The sequence below is a fragment of the Trichosurus vulpecula genome, chromosome 3 (assembly GCF_011100635.1).
Source record: "Trichosurus vulpecula isolate mTriVul1 chromosome 3, mTriVul1.pri, whole genome shotgun sequence".
Taxonomy (NCBI): domain Eukaryota; kingdom Metazoa; phylum Chordata; class Mammalia; order Diprotodontia; family Phalangeridae; genus Trichosurus; species Trichosurus vulpecula.
In genome coordinates, this window is record NC_050575.1 from 144,403,844 (window position 1) to 144,423,518 (window position 19,675).

General features: G+C 38.7%; 2 protein-coding genes across 4 annotated transcripts in view; one reads left to right on the forward strand and one right to left on the reverse strand.

Moving 5' to 3' along the window:
* ITFG1 (integrin alpha FG-GAP repeat containing 1) overlaps nt 1-9,943 on the reverse strand; it is a 266,220-nt gene extending 256,277 nt beyond the window's left edge. The window contains exons 1-2 of the mRNA XM_036751887.1: nt 9,472-9,943; nt 6,290-6,362 (exon numbers count right to left, since the gene is read on the reverse strand). Coding sequence (XP_036607782.1) covers nt 6,290-6,362; nt 9,472-9,676 — 278 coding nt within the window. The 5' untranslated portion in view covers nt 9,677-9,943. The remainder of the gene's footprint in view (nt 1-6,289; nt 6,363-9,471) is intronic.
* A 69-nt stretch (nt 9,944-10,012) lies between these two features.
* PHKB (phosphorylase kinase regulatory subunit beta) overlaps nt 10,013-19,675 on the forward strand; it is a 246,947-nt gene continuing 237,284 nt past the window's right edge. Inside the window, exon 1 of one of the 3 annotated variants that reach the window (XM_036751888.1) lies at nt 10,013-10,235. In XM_036751888.1, the coding sequence (XP_036607783.1) occupies nt 10,160-10,235 (76 nt within the window). In that variant the 5' untranslated portion in view covers nt 10,013-10,159. Of the gene's footprint in view, nt 10,236-13,963; nt 14,055-19,675 lie in introns of those variants that run through there. The other 2 variants (XM_036751890.1, XM_036751889.1) reach the window with 2 other exon arrangements.

The window sequence follows — 19,675 nt, forward strand, 5'->3', positions numbered from 1 at the left end:
ATCAACATTGTTCTAATCATCCAATTGTGTAACCTTGGCACTGATCTTGATTCCCTTCTCCTCATTCTACATATCTAATTAGTTGCCAAATTTTGTTATTTCCACCTTCCCCATATTTCCTGCATCTACGCCCATCTCTCTACTCACATGGTTACTATCCTAGTTTATATTTTCATCACCTCTTTCTTGGATTACTGAACTGCTTCATTTTAAAAATATTGTTAAAATTTTTTTATTAATTAATTTTTAGTTTTGAACATTAACTTCCACAAGATTTTGGATTCCAAATTTTCTCCCCATCTCTCCCCTCCCCCACCCCAAGACAGCATGCATTCTGATTACCCCTTTCCCCAGTCTGCCCTCCCTTCTATCATATTCCCCCTCTCTTATCCCCTTCTCTTCTATTTTCCGATAAGCAAAGATAGATTTCTATGCCTGCTGCCTGTATCTTACTTCCCAGTTGCACGTAAAAACAATTTTTAATATTTGTTTTTAAAACTTTGAGTTCCACATTCTCTCCCTTCCTCTCTCCCCACCCACCCTCATTGAGAAGGCAAGCAATTTGATATAGGTTATACATGTGTAGTCATGCAAAACAATTCCACAACAGTCACGTTGTAAAAGACTAAATATATTTCCCTCCATCCTATCCCACCCCCCATTTATTCCATTCTCTCATTTGGCCCTGTCCCTCCTCAAAAGTGTTTGCTTCTGATTACCCTTCCTACCATTTGCCCTCCCTCCTATCATCCCCAACTTCTCTTATCCCCTTCCCCACTACTTTCCTGTAGGGTAAGATAGATTTCCATACCTAAATGAGTATGTATGTTATTCCCTACTTAAACCAAATCCGATGAGAGTAAAGTTCATTCATTCCCTCTCACCTCCCCCCTCTTCCCCTCCACTATAAAAACTTTTTCTTGCCTCTTTTATGTGAGTTAATTTACTCCATTCTCCCTTTCTCCTTCTCTCAGTACATTCCTCTCTCATCCCTCTTTAATTTTATTTTTTAGATATCATTCCTTCATATTTCTCACCCTGTGCCCTCTGTCTATACACACACACACACACACACACACACACACACACACACACACACACACATATATGCATATGTTCCCTCCAATTACCCTAATACTGAGAAAGGTCTCATGAGTTACAAATATTATATTTTTCCATGTAGGAATGTAAACAGTTCAACTTTAATAAATGCCTTATGATTTCTCTTCCTGTTCACTTTTTCATGCTTCTCTTGAATTATGTATTTGAAAGTCAAATTTTCTATTCAGCTCTGGTCTTTTCATCAAGAATGCCTGAAAGTCTTCTATTTCATTGAATGTTAGTTTTTTCCTCTGAAGTATTATAATCAGTTTTGCTGGAGAGGTGATTGTGATTCTTGGTTTTAATCGTAGAGCCTTTGAACTCCAGAATACCATATTCCAAGCCCTCCAATCCTCTAATGTAGAAGCCGCTAAATCTTGTGTTATCCTGATTGTGTTTCCATAATACTTGAATTGTTTCTTTCTGGCTGCCTGCAATATTTTCTCCTTGACCTGGGAACTCTGGAATTTGGCTACACTATTCCTAGGAGTTTTCCTTTTGGGATCTCTTTCAGGATGTGATCAGTGGTGAACTGCTTCTTAACTAGTTTCCTGCTTCAAATCTTTCCCCTTTCCACAGCTGCCAACATAATTACCTTAAGTGCAGGGTCACTTCTACTCAGTAAACTCGGATGGCTCCCTTTTGTCTCTAGGATCAAATATAAGTTCCTCTCACTAACTTTTAGAGCCCTTCACAAATCATCATCAACTTCTCTTTCCAATCTTATTATACATTAATTCCCTTCCCACAATCTGTGTTCCATCCAGATTGGCCTTCTTGCTCTCTCTTTTCTCCAGTTCTGTATCTTAAAATCTTTTTACATCATCCTCCATTCTTTCCTAATTTACTCTAGTCTCTGAAGAAATGGTGGCTGTAATATTTGCTAAGACCATTCCCTCTACTTGAGCTCATCTAGATCCCATCTCCTCTGGGAATACGGCCCTCTAATCCATCATTTATTAGCTCCTTCCCCATCATATACATACATAACTAGGTCTCCCTCATCCTTATCAATCTTCATTTAACTCTGCCACCCCCTTATGCTATCTTGCCTCCCTTTCACAACCAAATTCCTAGAAAATCCTCTCTACTTCTTATTGCTTCCACTCATTCATACCTCTCACTCTTCAGCTTGAAATCTGAACAATGACCAAATCATTCAAGTCAAACACTAAACCAGCATTTGCTTGGTCAACAAATCTGATGGCCTTTTCTCAATTCTATCCTTCTTGATCTCTCTGCAGCTTTTTACTCTGTTGCCCACTTAGTTCTCCCTGCTTCGACGTTCTCTTTTGCTTCCTGTCTGACCACTTCTTTACAGTCATTTTGATGAATAAACTCCTTTTTTCCCCTTCTTAAATTTTTTTTAGTATTATATATATTTTATTTATTTTTTCAACATTCACTTTTATAAGATTTTGAGTTCCAAATATTTTTCTCCACCCCCCCAAACTATATACGCACAATCATATTAAACATATTTCTACATTAGTCATGTTTTGAAAGAAGAATGAGAGCATGAGGGAAAAACCACGAGGAATAAAAAAGCAAAAACCAAAGAGAAAATAGTATGCTTTGATCTGCATTCAGATTCCATAGTTCTTTCTCTGGATGTGGACAGCATTTTCCATGAGTCTTTTGGAATTGTAGTGCTGAAAGAGCTAAATCTATCAAAGTTGGTCAATGCACAATGTTCCTGTTATTGTGTACAATGTTCTCCTGGTTCTGCTCATTTCACTCAGCATCAGTTCATGTAAGTCTTTCCAGGTTTCTCTGAAATGGATAATTTTCAACGTCTTGCCTATAAGGGTAACTAGCCTTGAAGGCTATCTAGGTTTCCTCTTCTCTCCTTACACTATTCATGATAATGTCACTAACTCCTATGGGTTCCACTAGTATCTCTAAACAAAGGACTCCCAAGTTTGTATTGTCTCAACCTAATCCCTCTCCTGAGCTCTAGTCCTACATCAGCAACTGCTAGGTGGATATCTGGAAGTGGATGTATCACAGTAAACTCCATGTGCCCAAAACAGAATTCATTTTATCTTACACCCCAAACCCATTCCTCCTTCAAGCTTCTCACTGTCTGTTAAAGGCAATACCATCCCTCCAGTCAACCAGCTTTGCAATCTAAGAGTGATGCTCAACTCTTATCTTTCTCTCATCTCCCTCCCCCAATCTAAATCAGTTGTTCATTCTTATTTCTTGTTGATTTTGTCACCATGATATATTTTTGGGTTAATTCCCACCTCTTCACTCTTTACCCCTGTCCTATTCCCTCTTCCCTACCCAGGACAGGTTCTATCACATACTTTCTTGTATAGACTGTTGTATAAGCCTCCTAAATGACTTCCCTGCTTCCAGTCTTTCTTTTCTTCGGTATGTCATCCAGACATTTGTCAAAATCATCTTTCTAAAGCAAAGGTTTGAGCATGTCACTCTCCTACTCAAGAATCTTCAGTGGATCTCTACTGATGCTATGAAAAAATAAAAACCTCCTCAACTTGGCATTTAAAGTTCTTTACAATCTGATTTTATAAGCCTTTCCAGGCTTATTTCACATAACTTCCGCACACACACTGTACACCCCAGCCAAAGTGACATACTTACTCTTTCCCAAATTGCATCTCTTGCCTTTGGCCTAGAATGCACTACCTCCTTCATCGCAGCTCCTTTGAACCTGTGTTTTTAACTTGGGGTCTGTGAACTTTTAAAAAAAAATCTAGATAACTATTTTAATATTATTGTTTCTCCTGCAATTCTATGTATTTCATGTTATGCATTAAAAACATCACTCTGAGTTCAGAGATGTGTCAGATGGCCAAAGGGGTCCATAACTCAAAAAAAATGTTGAGAAAACCATATTAGAATCCAAAGGTATCACCTATTACAGAAAGCCTTTCCTCACATTTTTTTTTGGCAGGGTGGGGGGTAGGGGGTAGGAATGCTTCAAATGCATCTGTTTTATTGAATATTCATCTTTTTAAAAGTTGATGATAAGGCTTAGGTTTGCAGGGTATGCCATTTTGAGTTTTGAGTCCTTTTGCAATTTAGAATATATTATTCCATTCCTTTCTGTGGTTTCTTGTAGGTATTGTACAGTCTTGTGTTGTCTGAACTCCCCTTCCTCTATATTTCAAAGTCTTTCTCCTAGTTACTTAGAAATTTTATTTTTTTAATTATTGGAGCTGAGAAATTTAATGATTATGTACCTTGGAGTTTGAAATCTATTTTTTTTCTTGAAGTGATTTGTAGATTTTTTTCTACTGGAGCTCTTTTCTGCATTCCAAAGTTCTGGGAAGGTTTTGGGTGTTTTTATTTTGTTTTTGGTATTATTTCTTCCATAATGGTATTTGGGTTTTCTTTTTTTTTTTTTTCAACTTGTCATTCTTTTCTGGGAGTTCTATATCCTAAGTTCTCTCTACACATCCTGTCTTCAAGATCAATGTTTATGGCTTAACAAGGGATGTGTTCTTTTACATCAGATGTATCAAACTCACAAGGCCAAGCCTGCAAAACTGCTGGAACTGGATTAAAATGGGGAATTTTAACAATTGGGAAATGTTTAACAAAAATAAATCTATAATATAATACAGGTAATGTTAATTTGTGGTTTTCTAAGTCAGCATACAGCCTGGCAGGGATCTGTTTCTATCTGAGTTTGACTGTTAACTGCTTTACATTACTGTGTTTTTGCTTTTCTTCTTCAAGATTTTCTTTCCTTTCAGTATAGCTGCATTCTCAATCTGTTATCTCTTTTGCTTCTATGGAGAGACTTGCTACCATGGGATTAAGCTATTCTATTCTGCTAATTATTTCTGCTTTGTGGGACATAAATTCTGTCATTTGTTCCATCTACATTCTTCTCTCAAGGTTCTTATTTGGCTCTTGAACATTCTAGAACATCCTGCTGCAGTTCTATGTTCTCTGGGGAATCCACATGGTTCTATGTGGTTTCCTTTGTTTTGCAATATTTTTTTAGATATGTTTGCAATTTTTTAGTTGTATTGTTACTTATCCTCTGTTCTGCTTTAAGTATATATATTCCCTGATGACTTCTCTGCTTGGGCTCTACATTTTAAATAAATATTTTCCTTCCTGTTATCTATAGTAGTTTTAATATAGCACATTTACTCTTGGGGGCTGAATATCAAAACTATTTCAGTCTCCTCTTACGTTAGGGAATCCATTTTTCATTGGCCCTGCTCCAACTAAATTCTGTGGGGGACCAGTCTGGGCCCAGCTGGATGCCTCTAACTTTCCTTCAGGCCTGGTACAACGACATATAATAGTCCCCTACCCCAATTACCTGGGATCTTTGTTTCTATGGCAGGGCTGAGTGTCTGCTGCTTCTTTCAGGATTAGGGGAGGTTAGACTGTATGTTCTGGGCAGAGTTTCTGCCGTTTTAGGGTTTCCTAAACAAAAGACTATTCAAAGTAGTGCATGGTTTTCCTGCTCCTGTATCTCCCACTCCTCTGTATATGGCAGGACAGAGCTTCTTGAGGCAGAATGCTGGGATAAAGAAGGGATAGGTGTGTTGGCAAAGACTTTAAGAAGAGGAAAACTCCTGAGTGGGACCCCGAGCACAAGCAGATGGGACAGTCTGTGTGCCCTCCTGGAATGTGGAGACTGGTGGAGGACAGGTGTTCAGTTAGTGCTATGTTTATTCATAAGGTTGTTACTTTTTGGGGTGATTTTTGGTTTCTTGTCTTATGGAGATAGTTGTAATTGCTCTATCTGTGGCTCATAAATCCAATTTCGGGGTTGTTGGGTTTTTTTTTTTTTGAGAGTTAACAGGTACTAGAGAAAATGTCTAGTCTCTATTTTGCTGATTATATGACCTGCCAATTTATACAGGAAGTTCTTCTTAATTCTCCTAATTGTTAGTGCTTGTTTTCTCCTCAAATTATCTTGTATTTATTTATTTGTGTAAATGTTTTATCTGTCTTCCACTGTCTTTATATCCCTAAAACCTTGCCCAGGACAGATGCTTTAAAAATGGAATGAATGCCCAAATGAGTATGATACTGAAAGCTCAATTTCAACATTTTCTTCAATGTCAACTTTAAAACTCAGAATCCACGTCAGACAAAAACCACATTGTATAGAATATAGTTCAACCAATTACTTCCCATTCTTCAATCTACAAACAAATAGTATTTTACAGGAAGAAAAATATATACTTACTTCATGGATAGTGTTACTTTGGGTTTAAAATAGGGTTCCTTCTGGTCTGCCAGAAAGATGATTAAATCATTTCCTAAAAGAAGTAAGAATTGTGTTAGAGAAGCCCTGAAAAAATGTATTTGTGTAGCAAATCATAGTAATGGTTGGGCTCTTACACTTTTACAAAAAAAATTTCAGGCACTATTCTTTGGAAATGGAATTTCTGAATTCACTTTTCTCTTCTGATCTATTCCATCCTCTGTACACATCCGGGGATATTTAAAACCAACGTGCCACTCTAATAGGATAGGGATTCTCGTAGAATATCATATTACTTGTTCAGTTTTCAAAGCAAGAGACAAATGGACAAGAAGAACCACATAAGATATAAACACAATATGAACAGAAGAAGACGGTTTCTATAAGGAGTCAAAATAGCTCATCTTAACAGCAGAAATTCATTAAAAGTATTATGCTACTGTATTATGGGGTCAAATCTTCCCCTTAAAACATAGCAATAAAAATAGGCTGATAAAACATTACAAATCATGACTTAATCCTGTCTTCTAGACCAGTGTTCTAAGGGGGTTCGACTGTATTTGATTAGTCGTAAGATTACCATTAAATATATGCTCATAAAAATACTTATCAAAACTACTTGAGGACAGGTACTATACCTATAACTTTCTTTTATAGAGTGAAATGTAGCCTTGAAGTTGGGAAGCCCTGAGCTCACCCTATCTCTGATATGTACTAGCTATGTGGTCACATAGAAATCACAGCCTCTCTCAGTGCCAAATTTAATTTTCTCAAAATATGTTACATATAAGTTATCATATATATTGGTGGAAGGAGCTTCTACACTAGAGTGACTTCACGGTAATGAAATCATACCTAAAACAAAAAACTGCTTAATATGGTACTGGGCACAAAAAAAGACACTCAAATAGCTGGAAGACTGATATTTTTAAAACTTTAATTGCTTTACATTCTTATGTTTATTGACTGACTATACCTTGTAAAGCAAAACTTTTTAAAAAATTATATAATGTAGCTGACAACTTCTCTACTTTTTATAAGAAGTAGGGTCAAAGGGAAAATGCCTTGAGTCTGAGAAAGTCTTAAGTCCTATTAAGGATCATGAAGAACCTTACTTTGGCTTGCTATTCCAAATGTCAGCCCTTGGCTGAAGCCAATTTCTCCCTTCTTTAATCTTGAATTATAATACTCCCTATGCTGATCTTGAAAATTTAGAAAGATTATGATTAGACAGTTGAAGATCTACATTTCCTAGGAATCACAAATCTGACATTAGGAGTAAGTAAAATCAGAATCCAGGGGAAGGTGAGAGTCAGGAACGCAGAGAAGGAACACTAGATAAGTAAGGTTAGGGATGTTCCATAGTGTGTAGACCAAATCTTTAGGGATCTGAGTACGAAGAAAACATATGGCATTAAGCTGTGAGAATTTATGCAAGGAGAATATTCATTGGAAGTTAACTCCAAGGAAGAAATGGACATTGCTGGGACAGCTCAAGGAAAAGGTGGAGAGTTGTCAGTGTGTCACAGGAATCAGGCTATTTTGTTTTCTTAAGAGTGTTGGGATGGGAGCAAGGGGTCTTGAGCACGAACATGGGAATAAGTTATTAGAATCTTAGAACATGAAAGCTGGAAGATTATATAGATTGGAGATTATACAGCCCAATATCCTCACTTTACAGAGGAGGAAAATGTGGCCTCCACAAATGATTTGCCCAAGGTAACATAGCAAGTTAACAACAGTCAAAATTAGAAAAAAAACATGACTACGACCAATCACAAGGCCAGAACTAGAACATAAGAAGCCTTATGACAGTGCTTTACTACAACAAATTGCTTATCTTAGGGTACCTAGAGGAAAGAGAAGAAGACTTTTGGAGAGTCCTGAGGATTAAGCTAGGGAGGGGGCCAGGAAAGGGAGCTGTTATAGTTTTGAAGATGGGCATGTGGATAGAAAAGAGGTGTTAGCAACCATGAACACATATGCCATGTTTAAGGGGTATAATGGAAGAACAGGAAGCTATCAAATTTTAGGAGAAGGAACAAAGGAAGTAAGAGTTACTACAGTCTAAGAAGTATTTTATATATTGAGTGGAAGTCGATAATGTAAGGAGATGCCAGAGTTCCACAGATTTTGGGTAACTGGAAATAACAATAAACTGTAAGGACACCGAAAGTTGGAGGAGGGAGTCATGAGGAAGAATGGGCTTTGTAGAGCTTCAGAGAATAGGGATGAGAGAAGGGTTGTCAAGGGCCCTGGTTATTGCTGGAGGGTGGGTTGGGGGAGGGACAGAAAGAAGGCAGTTAGTATCTTAGGACAGAGGAGTCATTAAGACTCCTAGCATGGGCCTAGGGATGAAGAGATGAAGCTATTAAGAATCCTTAGGGTAGACTGGGAAAGAGAAGAAGCTGTCAGAGCTAAGACTAAGGACTGGGAATGGAGGAACAAGAAAGAACAGAGGACAGAGACTGGGGCTGGGAGTGAGAGACTGAGAAAAGCTGTTAAGGCCTCTGTCCGAAGGATGGGGATTGTGGGGTCAGGCAGTGGGGTAGTCAGGCTCTGAGAATAGATATGGGAAGTGCTCTGTGGATAGGGAGGGGTCTTTCTGGGGAATGAGGCTGAGATGGTGGGGGCAGGGAAGGAGATAGTCAGAGCCTAAGTATGGACATGGGGTTGTCAGGGTTCAGGTGAGAGGCAGAGGCAAAGAGCAGAGCTCTCAGGAGGATGAAGACGGTAGAGGCAGGAAGTGGTACTGTCAGGGAAATGGGAAGATGGTAGGGACAAGGGCAGGGGGACTATCAGGGCCTGAGGATGGAGACAGGTATTGTCAGGGCTCTGGAGATGGGTGGGGGCAGAAGGGGGGCTGTCAAGAGTATGGCGATGGAAGCAAAAAATGGGACTGTCGGGAGAATGGTCCAAGACAAGGGGGTTAGGGAGGGGAGCTGTTAGGATCTGAATTTAAAGAGGGAGGGTTGTCAGGTCCTGGAGACGGGTGGGAGCAGGGAGGGGGCTGTTAGGGCCTGAGGATGGAGATGAGAGTGGGTGTCAGGGCTTAGGGATGGGATGGGATGGGATGGGGAAGGCAAAGGGAGAGTCGGGAGGATGGCACCATGATGGTGGGATGGGGTTAGGAGCAGAAGGAGCTGTCAGGAGACGACACTAACTTTCCCGCAGCACGAACAGGTCCGTCTGCTTGTCCGAGTTGAAGTCCCCAAAGGCGGCCACAGTCCCCCAGGCTTCGGGGCCAAACAGCTCGCCCGTGACGTTGTGCAGCGCCCCGGCCGGGCCCGGGCCCAGGAGTCCCAGTCCCAGCAGCTGAACCAGCAGCGCCCAGGCGCCAAGAAGCCGGCCTGCGGCCGCCGTTGCCATCGCTCAGCCGTGCCGGCGGCCTGCCCTCTCCGACCTGTCAGCGCTTCCTGCCCAATCCCAGACCCCGAGCTCGGCCCCAGTGCCGGCCCAGGCCTGGCAGCGCCTCCCGGCAGCCGCCAATCCCTAAGCCCAGGTCCACCGGAAGCAGCGTCACAACCCGGCGCCCCCGTCTCCGCTGTCCTCGGTCCGGAGAGAGCTCGGTGTCTCCTCGGCCTCCCCAAGCGGGATTCCCGGGGAAGAAAAAGCCGGTCCAAACCACTTCCGGGCAGGGGCCGCTTTGCGACAGTGTCGTACGGAGGCGTGAAGAGGGGGGCGGGGCTCACGGGGGCCGGAGCCAGAGGCGGGGCATGCGCGGAGGGGCGGCCCTGAGGAGGGTGCCCGGGAGGCTAGGCTGGGGCTGCTGGGGCAGCTGGGGACGCATTGACCCGGGCACCAGTGGAGGCGGCGGCGTCGGCGGTAACAGCAGCGGCGGCCGGGGTAGCCATGACAGGGGCGAAGGGGCTCATGGCTGACGTCAGCTGGAAGGTCCTGGAGCGGAGGGCCCGCTGCAAGCGTTCAGGTTTGGCACGCGGGCAGCCCCGTTCTTGGAAATAAGTTTGGTCTCGGCTTGCGCCCCAGAGAGCGGCGTGCAGCTGCTGCCGGGGTGCCCCAAAGACTCCGTGGCTCCCCAAGTCGGGCGGCAGTCCCATTTTTTAGAAATAAGTTCATCCCCTGAGTCTCTCCCCGAAATCTGGCGACAGCCTCGTTTTTAGAAATGTTTGCAGCCTTGTGTCTCATTCCACCTTCCCTCAAATCATCTGATGGCCCCATTTTTAGAAATGTTTGCCCCCTCTGTCTCCAGTGTCCCGAAATCTGGTGACAGGTGCATTCTTAAATAAATTTGACCCCGGTTTGCCTCCACAGGCCCCACCCCCCTATTAGCTGATGGCCCAGTTTTTAGAAAAAAGTTTCCCCCTATGTCTCTCTAACTTCCCGAAATAAGGCGACGGCTCCATTTTTAGAAATAAGTTTGGCCCTTGTTATCTCTTTCCAGCTCCCCCAAATCTGGCAGCCCCATTCTTTAAATTTCCCTATGGTCCCATTTTGAGAAATAAATTTGCTCCCTAAGTTTCTCCCCACCTTCTCGAAATCAGGCTACGGGCGAATTCTTAAGAAACAAGCTTCTTGTTTCAAATCAGCTGATGGCCCCATTTTTAGAAATGTTTGCCCCCTATGCCTCGCTGAAGCGACAGCTCCATTTTTAGAAATAGGCTTGCCACTTAGGTCTCTTTCCCCCTCCCCGAAAATCAGCCTGCTGTCCTATTTTCTTTGAAATAGATTTGCCCTCTGTTCCTCCTCCCACCCCGAAATTGGGAGGCTGATCTCTTTTTACTAACAAAGAATGCCCTTTTCTTTCCACCCTTTCCGAATAAGGATAGCTTGACGTCCCCTGGAAACTGCATACTGCACTACCCTAAAAAAAGTTGCCTTTGGCCTCTCTGCCCCAGAGCGCCCCCGGTCAGGAGGCAGTTTCTCTAAGATTAGAAATGAAGTTGCTCGCTGTTCTGTCCACTCCCGAGAAGTAAGGTCACCACCCGAATTTTTAGCTATGAGATTTTCCTCTATCTTTTAAAATAAACTAGCATTTATTAGGTGTCTATTATGTGCCAGATGCTGTGCTGAACGTTGCTCACACAAAGGGAAGGAAAAAAAACCAGTCTCTTCCCTCAGGAAGCTCACAGTCTGATGGGGGAGATAATTTGCAAAAAACTGTGTTCAAATGATATGGTCAGGAAAAATTGGGGTTTGTTTCATGGATTTGCTCGATTCTTGGAAGTAAATTTGTTCCCTGGTCTCCCAACTTCCCTAGAAAGCCGGTAGCTGAACTTTTGTAGAAAACAAAACAACAAAAACCTGTTCCCCACATAGTCCCTTACTTCTCTTCCTGCATAGAAGGCATCAAGTGGCAGCCCTTAAGAAATAATGTTGCTTCCCACATTCCCCTAGAAATCAGGCTGCCTGATATTATCTCCTCATATAAAGAAGCAACTTTTTAGCCATTCAGGCCTCATCTTTTCTAACTTCCTCTTCCTTTCCTGTGTGTTCTGTGACTGAAATTGAAGGGGAAGTAAGTCATGAGCTTCCAGGAAGCTCAGAGTTGGACCAGTTTGGGATATATTTTCCCACAGTACTTATCAATTCAAAGGAGTGGTAGTGAAAATCATCCTTTAGCTCCCTGGTCTTCTGATTATTTCACTTCTAGATTAAAGAATGAGACCCTTCCCGGAGATTGCAAGTTTCCTTAAATATTCATTCTTTCTACCTTGGTCTGACTTTGCTGATAATGTATGGTTTTCCTGGAAACTTTACATTCATCCAGTTCCTAATTGAGCCTAGCTTTCTCATGATTTTATTAAAGACAAGAAAAATCCATAGTCTTTATTCATTTTATTCCTAGTTATTCCTTCCAAATCTGAAGTTCATTTAAATCAGCATTCAGGCAGTTATAAATTTCAAAGTGTCCTGAGGTGATTTACCCAAATATTAAAGTCACTATATTCAAGTTGACACTTGTGACAAGTGTTGGTATGGTGGCTCTTAGAGCTGGAATTACAGCTTTTATCATTTTTTTTAGCCAAATTAATATGGTTTTGTAGCAAGCAAAAACTACAAAATGGAAAGCCATGGGCTAACTTGTTTACCTTCAAAGTTCTCCATTTTGTTAACTGATTGAAAGATAATAATGATGAAATTATTTTAGTTACGATATAAAATACTAGTATAGAATTTGGACACAGAAGAAAAAAAGTCATAAAATTCCCTGTAGTTGGAATTAATCGCTTTTATTTGTATTGATTTTGAGAGACACTTTAGTTATCTCTTGGTCATGCCACTATTGCACTCTGGGCTTCATTTAAAAAAAGTTGTTATTTGTACACAATAGACTGTGGCATAGTATGGGGGAGAGGTATTTATTTTCACAAATTATAAAGGGAAAAATTCAGCCATCTTTTGCTGACAAAAAAAAAATAGTGCTGAATTTCTTTTAGTGGAGATGCATTCCAAAAGGATTTTTTTTTTAACAGTCTTTAAAAGTATAATTTTGAGAGAAATTTTTCAAGCTAGTATATTTCAGAAATAGTACCTTGCAAGATGCACATAATGGAGTTTTTATTTGCACTTTTGGTACTAAGTACCTTGTAATATCAAACTAGAGCAACAATATGGTAGTTTAGAATATAATAAAGTATCATTTGGATTGTAACTGGACAAAGAAAGTAACCAGAGTTTTTTTGCAGGAGAATGAACACTACCTGAACATGTATTTTTTTGCAACAGTTCCTCTTTCTCTAAACGTAATATTTCCCCTTTCTCCACTCTTTCCTCTATTTTTTTCTGAAATGCATGTCTTAAGAGTAAACTGAAAATTCCAGTTAGTTCACAAAATGTATTAAGAATATACTTCTTAAATTCAGAACCTCCTTTTTCAGATATTAAACTGGTGTTAACAGTAGTTAATATCCAGTCAATTAAATATCTGGAATAAGTAGTAACAATAGTCTATTCACAATTTTAGTCATATTGTGTAATACTATAAAAATCAGAGCCACATTCAACTTTACATTAACCCTCAAGCACTAATCATTTTAAGATGTCAAATTCCTTTGTTAGTTCTATACGCTATTTGCAGAATAGAGATACTTTGGTGAAACATTTATTTCTTGTTTTACTTTAGCATAAGTTTATTTTCATTACTTCAAAAAAAAAAACCTACCATACAAAGGATTTGCCTTAATATCTGGAATAACCTTATCCTTACATACAGCATACTATAGTAAAACAAACATTGTAACAAAAACTGCACGGCACATAGAACAGTTAATAAATAGATAATTGTGTATCTCTAGACCAAGAGTAACTTTTGTATGTGTGTGTGTGTCACAAAACTCTTTGTCAATCTGATGAACCCCTTCTCAGAATGTTTTCTGATGCAGAGAATAAAATACACGGGATTACAAAGGAAACCAATTATTAATACTATATTGAAATATAGTTATTTAAATATATTGTAAAAAAGTTCATAGACCCAGGTTAAGAACCCCTAGCCTAGGCTAATCTATATAGCTGAAAGTAATTTATTAAAAGGAAGAATAAGGAAAAAGCAAATTTTAAAGAAAAAATGTAATGAACCTAAATTATCCTGTTGTACACTGTATCATATTAATAACTACTAATATTGCTTTCACTTAATTTAATACTGATTGCATCTAACCTTTACTAAACAACTTTGAAAATTACTGTAGTTTAGCCTGCGACATAAATGATTAGAGGGAACGGTTTGAAATGGACGCTTCAGATGATGCAACAACCACCTCCGCAAGTGTTTTCTTAAGGTCTGGTAAGTGTGTGGATGCAGAAGGGGTTATTTGGTATTTAAAATACCCTTGTTTTTCAAGGTTTTTTAAATTTCCTTTTTGTTTTTACTTATTTAATAATGAAATGTTTTAGCTTTCATTAGCCTTAGATTGGAATTGTATTTAGTACTTGGCCAATTATAATTTTCTTTTCTTTCTTTTTTAAGAGAAACACTTATAGTGCTGATAGTTAGATTTAATCATTAGGAATTTTAATGAGATCCCCAAACTGGAGAACCTTGAGTTTATCCTAATCCCTTCGATGTCTAGGTTTCTTTACTTTTAAAATTTTTATTCTAATCATTTGTTTTTACATCATCTTCATTTCCAAATATGTCCCTCTTCCTTCCCCTATCCTGTATATCCATCTCTTGTAATAGTATAAAAGAAAGGGGAAAGCAGTTCCATAAAAGTAACCAACTTATCATTTGAGTCTGACAGGATTTGCAGTTTTGCATGCCCAAAGTCTTCTACCTCTGCAGTGAAGGGAGGGAGGTGCATTTTCTTATGTCCTCATCAAAAGTAAATTTGGTCATTATACTTAGACAAAATTCAGGTTCTTTTTATTGTCTTTTCACACTTACATTTTTACAGTTATTGTGTATATTTTTCCTGCCTCTGCTTAATTTATTGTATATCAGAACATTTAATTTTCCCATACTTCTCTGAACTTCACAGTCATCATTTCTTACCACTTAGTAAAATTTTATTATATTTTGTTATTGTGTCCAATTCTTCTTGACCCCTTTTGGGGTTTTCTTGGCAAAGATCCTGGAGTGGTTTCTCATTTTCTTCTCCAGATCATTTCACAGTTGAGGAAACTGAGGCAAAGAGGGTTATGTGACTTGCCCAGGGTCATACAGCTAGTAAGTGTCTGAAGCTGGATTTGAACTCGAGAAGAAGAGTCTTCCAGACTCCAGGCCATCACTTTATCCACTGTGCCACCTAGCTGCCCCTTTATTATATTAATGTGCCACAGTTTGTTCAATTATTCTCCAGTGTCTGGTCAGGTACCTACTTTGTTTCCAGTTCTTTGCTAGACAGATGGTACTTCTATGCATATTTTGGTGCATCTGGGACCTTTGTGTCATTGATCTTCTTGGGGAATATGCCTGACAGTGAATATCTAGGACAGGGCTGTTGAACCTTAGGTTTTTATTGAAACAATAGACGATATATTTTGATTTGCCATTTTAGTGAGAGCTCTGCGGTAGCTTGGCTTTCTTTACTAAAGCATTTATGTAAATTTCTATGTTTGTAGGCCAGCCGCATAAATCACACTGTGGGCTGCATTTTGGACAGCCCTGGTCTAGAACAAAGAGTGCAGACATTTTAGTTTTTTTTTTTTTCTTTTTCTAAAGTATAATTCTAAATTGCTTTCCAGAATGGTTGGACCAGTTCATAGTTCTATCAGTAGTATTTTAGTTAGCCTGTCTTTCTAAAGTTCTTCCTGGGTTATTTTTAAAATTAATGTTACCCTAAATAAAATGGTAGTTCAGGGAGTGGCACTGCTGAGGGGGAAAATATACTACCAAGAAAATCAATAGGTAGTTATAGAATTATAACTGATTGGAAGGCACCTTACAGATTATCTAGTTTGGTATCTTTATGGTTCATATATTGTTAATACTTTGACTTCCCCCCCCCCACCCCCGCTTACAAAAACCCTGTGAAGAATGTGGTACAAATATTATCCTGATTTTCCAGAGAAGGGATATAACTTTCCTAAGATCACAAAGCAATTTAGTGGCAGAGGAAGAACTAGAACCTATATCTTCTGATACCAAGCCAAACATTCTTTACCACCATGCTGGTCAAGGTATATGAAGGATGAGATGGGCCTTATGAAGAGACATTCAAAATTAGCCTTATCAACATAGCTGAGAAGCCTCCACATAGTAGTTCAAAGGCTTTAACCTTAGGTTTTAACCTTAAGAAGCACATTGAAGAGGAAATCTAGAAAAAGGTCTTGGGCTGTTTTCAAGTTCCAAATGTGTTACTTATTAGCCATGTGACATTGAGTAAGTCCTTCACTGCTCTACAGCTCAGTTTCCTTGCCTATAACATTGAAGTAATTTGTTTTACCTTCCTCATAAGGTTGTAGTAAGAAAAACAGTCAATATAAACAAACTTTTTTTCTTTTTAGAATAGTAATATAATGAAGACTTTTGAGGTAATTTTGAGACATGTCAGCTTTGAAAATTTTGAGATATTTGCTGTAGTGCCTTTGAAAATTTGCTTCAGCTGATTTTTGAATAGGCTGTTTGGGCCTTTACATACATACATATACACACACATATGTATATAAAAATTTTGTTTTTTATGACTTTTTTCTGACTGTAAAATATTGTATTGGTAAGATCACTATAAAGAGATAGATTGGGGAAAAATCACAACTAAACAAGAGAAAACAAATATTCTCAAATAATTTCACCTAAATGTTTTTAGTTAATGGTCTCTTACTAAATGATAAAATAGCATAGTGTAAAGTGTTTTTTAATGTATGTAAAGAACAATTTCTGATTAAATTTTTCAAAAAGACTATAGAAACAGTAATAAACTTGACCTGTGTTTTCCATCCTCACTTCTGTATAATGGTTTGGTAGATTTCCAGCATGAGGAAGCTCATTTAGTAGTAATGAGAAAATAGATTCTCACAGATATGTTTTTCTGCATCAATAGAATGGCAAATTTAAAAATCCAAGAATGGTATACCTTGGATAATGGCCAGCTTTCAACAGAATGTTTGAAGGCATATTTGTAGTAGCTTTTCTCATAATGTATTACTTATTTCATGAAATAAGGTACCAAGAACTAAAGATAATCTACGAGAATAATTTTTTTTTATTGTAGATTCCCCTTAAATTTTCTACAAATTCTCAGTTTCTTTCCTACCAGACCATAAGCTCCTGAGGACAGTGACTATGTCTTATCTGAACTTTGCATCCTTACAAGCACCTAGCAAAGTGTTGTGAATTAATGCTTCCTCTACAATTTCCTGTATATGTAAGTGAAGATTTATAACTTCTTAGTGATAAAACATAATGAAAAGTTACTTCCCTAAGAGGTTTGTAGTGATAGTTCATTTATTCATTCTAGTCTTAGTCATTTCTGAGTATTGTATCTGCAGAGAAAATGAATCAAAGGTAATTCAAGCAGCTATTAAAAAGACTTTTTTTTTCCTCTATGAACAATTTCTGAGACATGTTCATTGTAGGGAAATATTCCACTACAAACTTCAGTTTAATAAGGACCTTAACAGAGGAAGTCTTAGCTTGGTACCAGTGGGCCTTTTTAAGAGACATTTGATTTCAGATAATACCTAGTGTAGCCAAAATTTACAATAAAATCATGCTTTTTAAACAACCATTATATGCATTTAATTAGAGCATCTGTAGCTCAGGATAGAAAGAAGTCTGGCCTTAGAGCCAGGAAAAACCCAAGTTCAACCTGACTCTGAAACAATGAGCTCTGTGCCAGTGGTAAGTCTCTTAATCTCTTCATGCCCAGGGTAACTCTCTAGTACTATGAGTAGCAAATGAGTGGCTGCTTTGCATTGATGGAGGGAATTTTTCACATTGGGAGTTCCACAAACTGATGAAATCACAGGTCTAGACTGCCCCCTCTCAAAGAAATCTTATTTCCTTGAATTACAGATACAGTGTAGTAGTCATACATTTAGTAAAATTTTCCCCTCCCTGTTTACCCTCTCTTCCCTCTTAACTTCTCCCTCTGTTATTTAAATAAGTATAATTACCTGAGGTTTCTTTGATTCTTTTACTGATTTTAGGGGGAGCACCACAATTCTACATATATGTGGTATGAGTTTCGGGGTACATGCTTAATGAATTTAGTATATGTTATTTAGTGCCATAAGGATTCCTATTTCTTTGGTTTTGACTGCAAAATCCAAAACTAACTCTAATTCTTCTTTTTTTCCTTGGCAAATGTAAGTTCATGTAGTAAAATTGAAGTTACTGAATTTACAGTAAAACTATAGAACAGTTGTACCAGAGTACTCAGTAAGAAACAAGTGTACACACAATTTCTAGCTTGTTTCCACTTCCCTCATTGGCCTGTGGCAGTTACAAAATACATTGAGTAAACAGCATAGTTAGGATGACTGTCAGGTTAACAATGCAGCATAGTACTTTGCAGGACCAGTTGCAAGATGTGGTGTACTAGGAAGTACCTATATGTCATGTTTTTTTCCTCCCCTTGGGTAGAAGAGACACCTTTTCTTTTCCTTACTTATTTTTCCTTAAGAGGTTAGCTCAGTTGTGTCCAGTTCTTCATGACCCTATCTTGACAAAGATACTGGAGTGGTTTACCGCTTCCTTCTCCTGCTCATTTATAGATAAGGAAACTGAGACAAAGAGAGTTAAGTAACTTGCCCAGGGTCATACAGCTAATAAGTATCTGAGGCAGAATTTGAACTCAGAAGTATCAGTATTCTTGACTCCAGACTGGACACTCCATCCACTACACCTAGCAGCCTCTAAGAGGTTAAATTGGCTTACTTTATTCATATGACTTGCTGAGTTTGTGAGCACCTGACTTAGAATAAAAACTTCCTTTCTTCTTAGGTATTTAATTTCACCTTTATTATTTTGGTTCATTATATCTATCAGTGCTTGATAAATGAAGCTTTTGTTATTTTCAGGGTAACACTCAACTTCTCTGTTTCAAAGCCAACATACTCTTAGTTATTGTATATAGTAAGTTGCAGGGGAGTGACTCACCTAACTTGTCTTCAGCCCATTTCATTGTCCTAATTTGTTTCCTCCATAAAAAACAGAGGAATCAAACCTTCTATGTCAGAACCAGTATCCTATTAGATTGTAATGGTTAAATGCCACAAGAATGACTACAACTGTTTGCTACCTTCCCCTGCTGTTTTCTTATTTGTCAGGTGATGTGTCTTTATGATAGACATTTTATTTACAGACATTTATACACTCGTACACACTCAAATACAATAACTATAAATTAGGTGATCTAGTGGATTTTTAAAATGTCAGTACTAGTTTACTGATGCATTCAATTTTGTAATGTTAGCACTTTATGCATATTTCACCATTGTTTTGTCAATAAATACTAAAAAAGTTCAAAGGAGTAGTTAATGACAATTTCCATGGAAACTAATGTTAGGGACCAGTGTTCCCAACTGTGATTTTTCACATATGGTTCTTGGATTTGTTTGCCTTATATTAGTTACTTAATGGGTTTTCTTTGACTAGTGTGGACTTTTCAGTAAAACATTTGTACATTGTATCTAGCTGGAAGCTCTGATATGTTCTTACTAGGTCCTGCCTTGTAATCTAGGGAGTTTGAGGAAATAGGGGATATAGGGGTGAGATCCATAGGTGCAGCCTTTTGACTGAGTCCAAGTTTTACAGAACTAAACATTTTATTAAGGGGATTTGTTCTGTGAAGTTTGAATTCAGTCAGAAAGCTGCACTTGAGGATTTAGAGGGCCTTGAGGCCACAGGTTCCCCACCCCTGCAATATACTATATGACTTACTTATTTTGGCATGTATTTCTTAGACCTTAAAGAAAATTCTCCTTCATATTCTCTGTCTCCCTTTCTCTCTCTCATGTTAT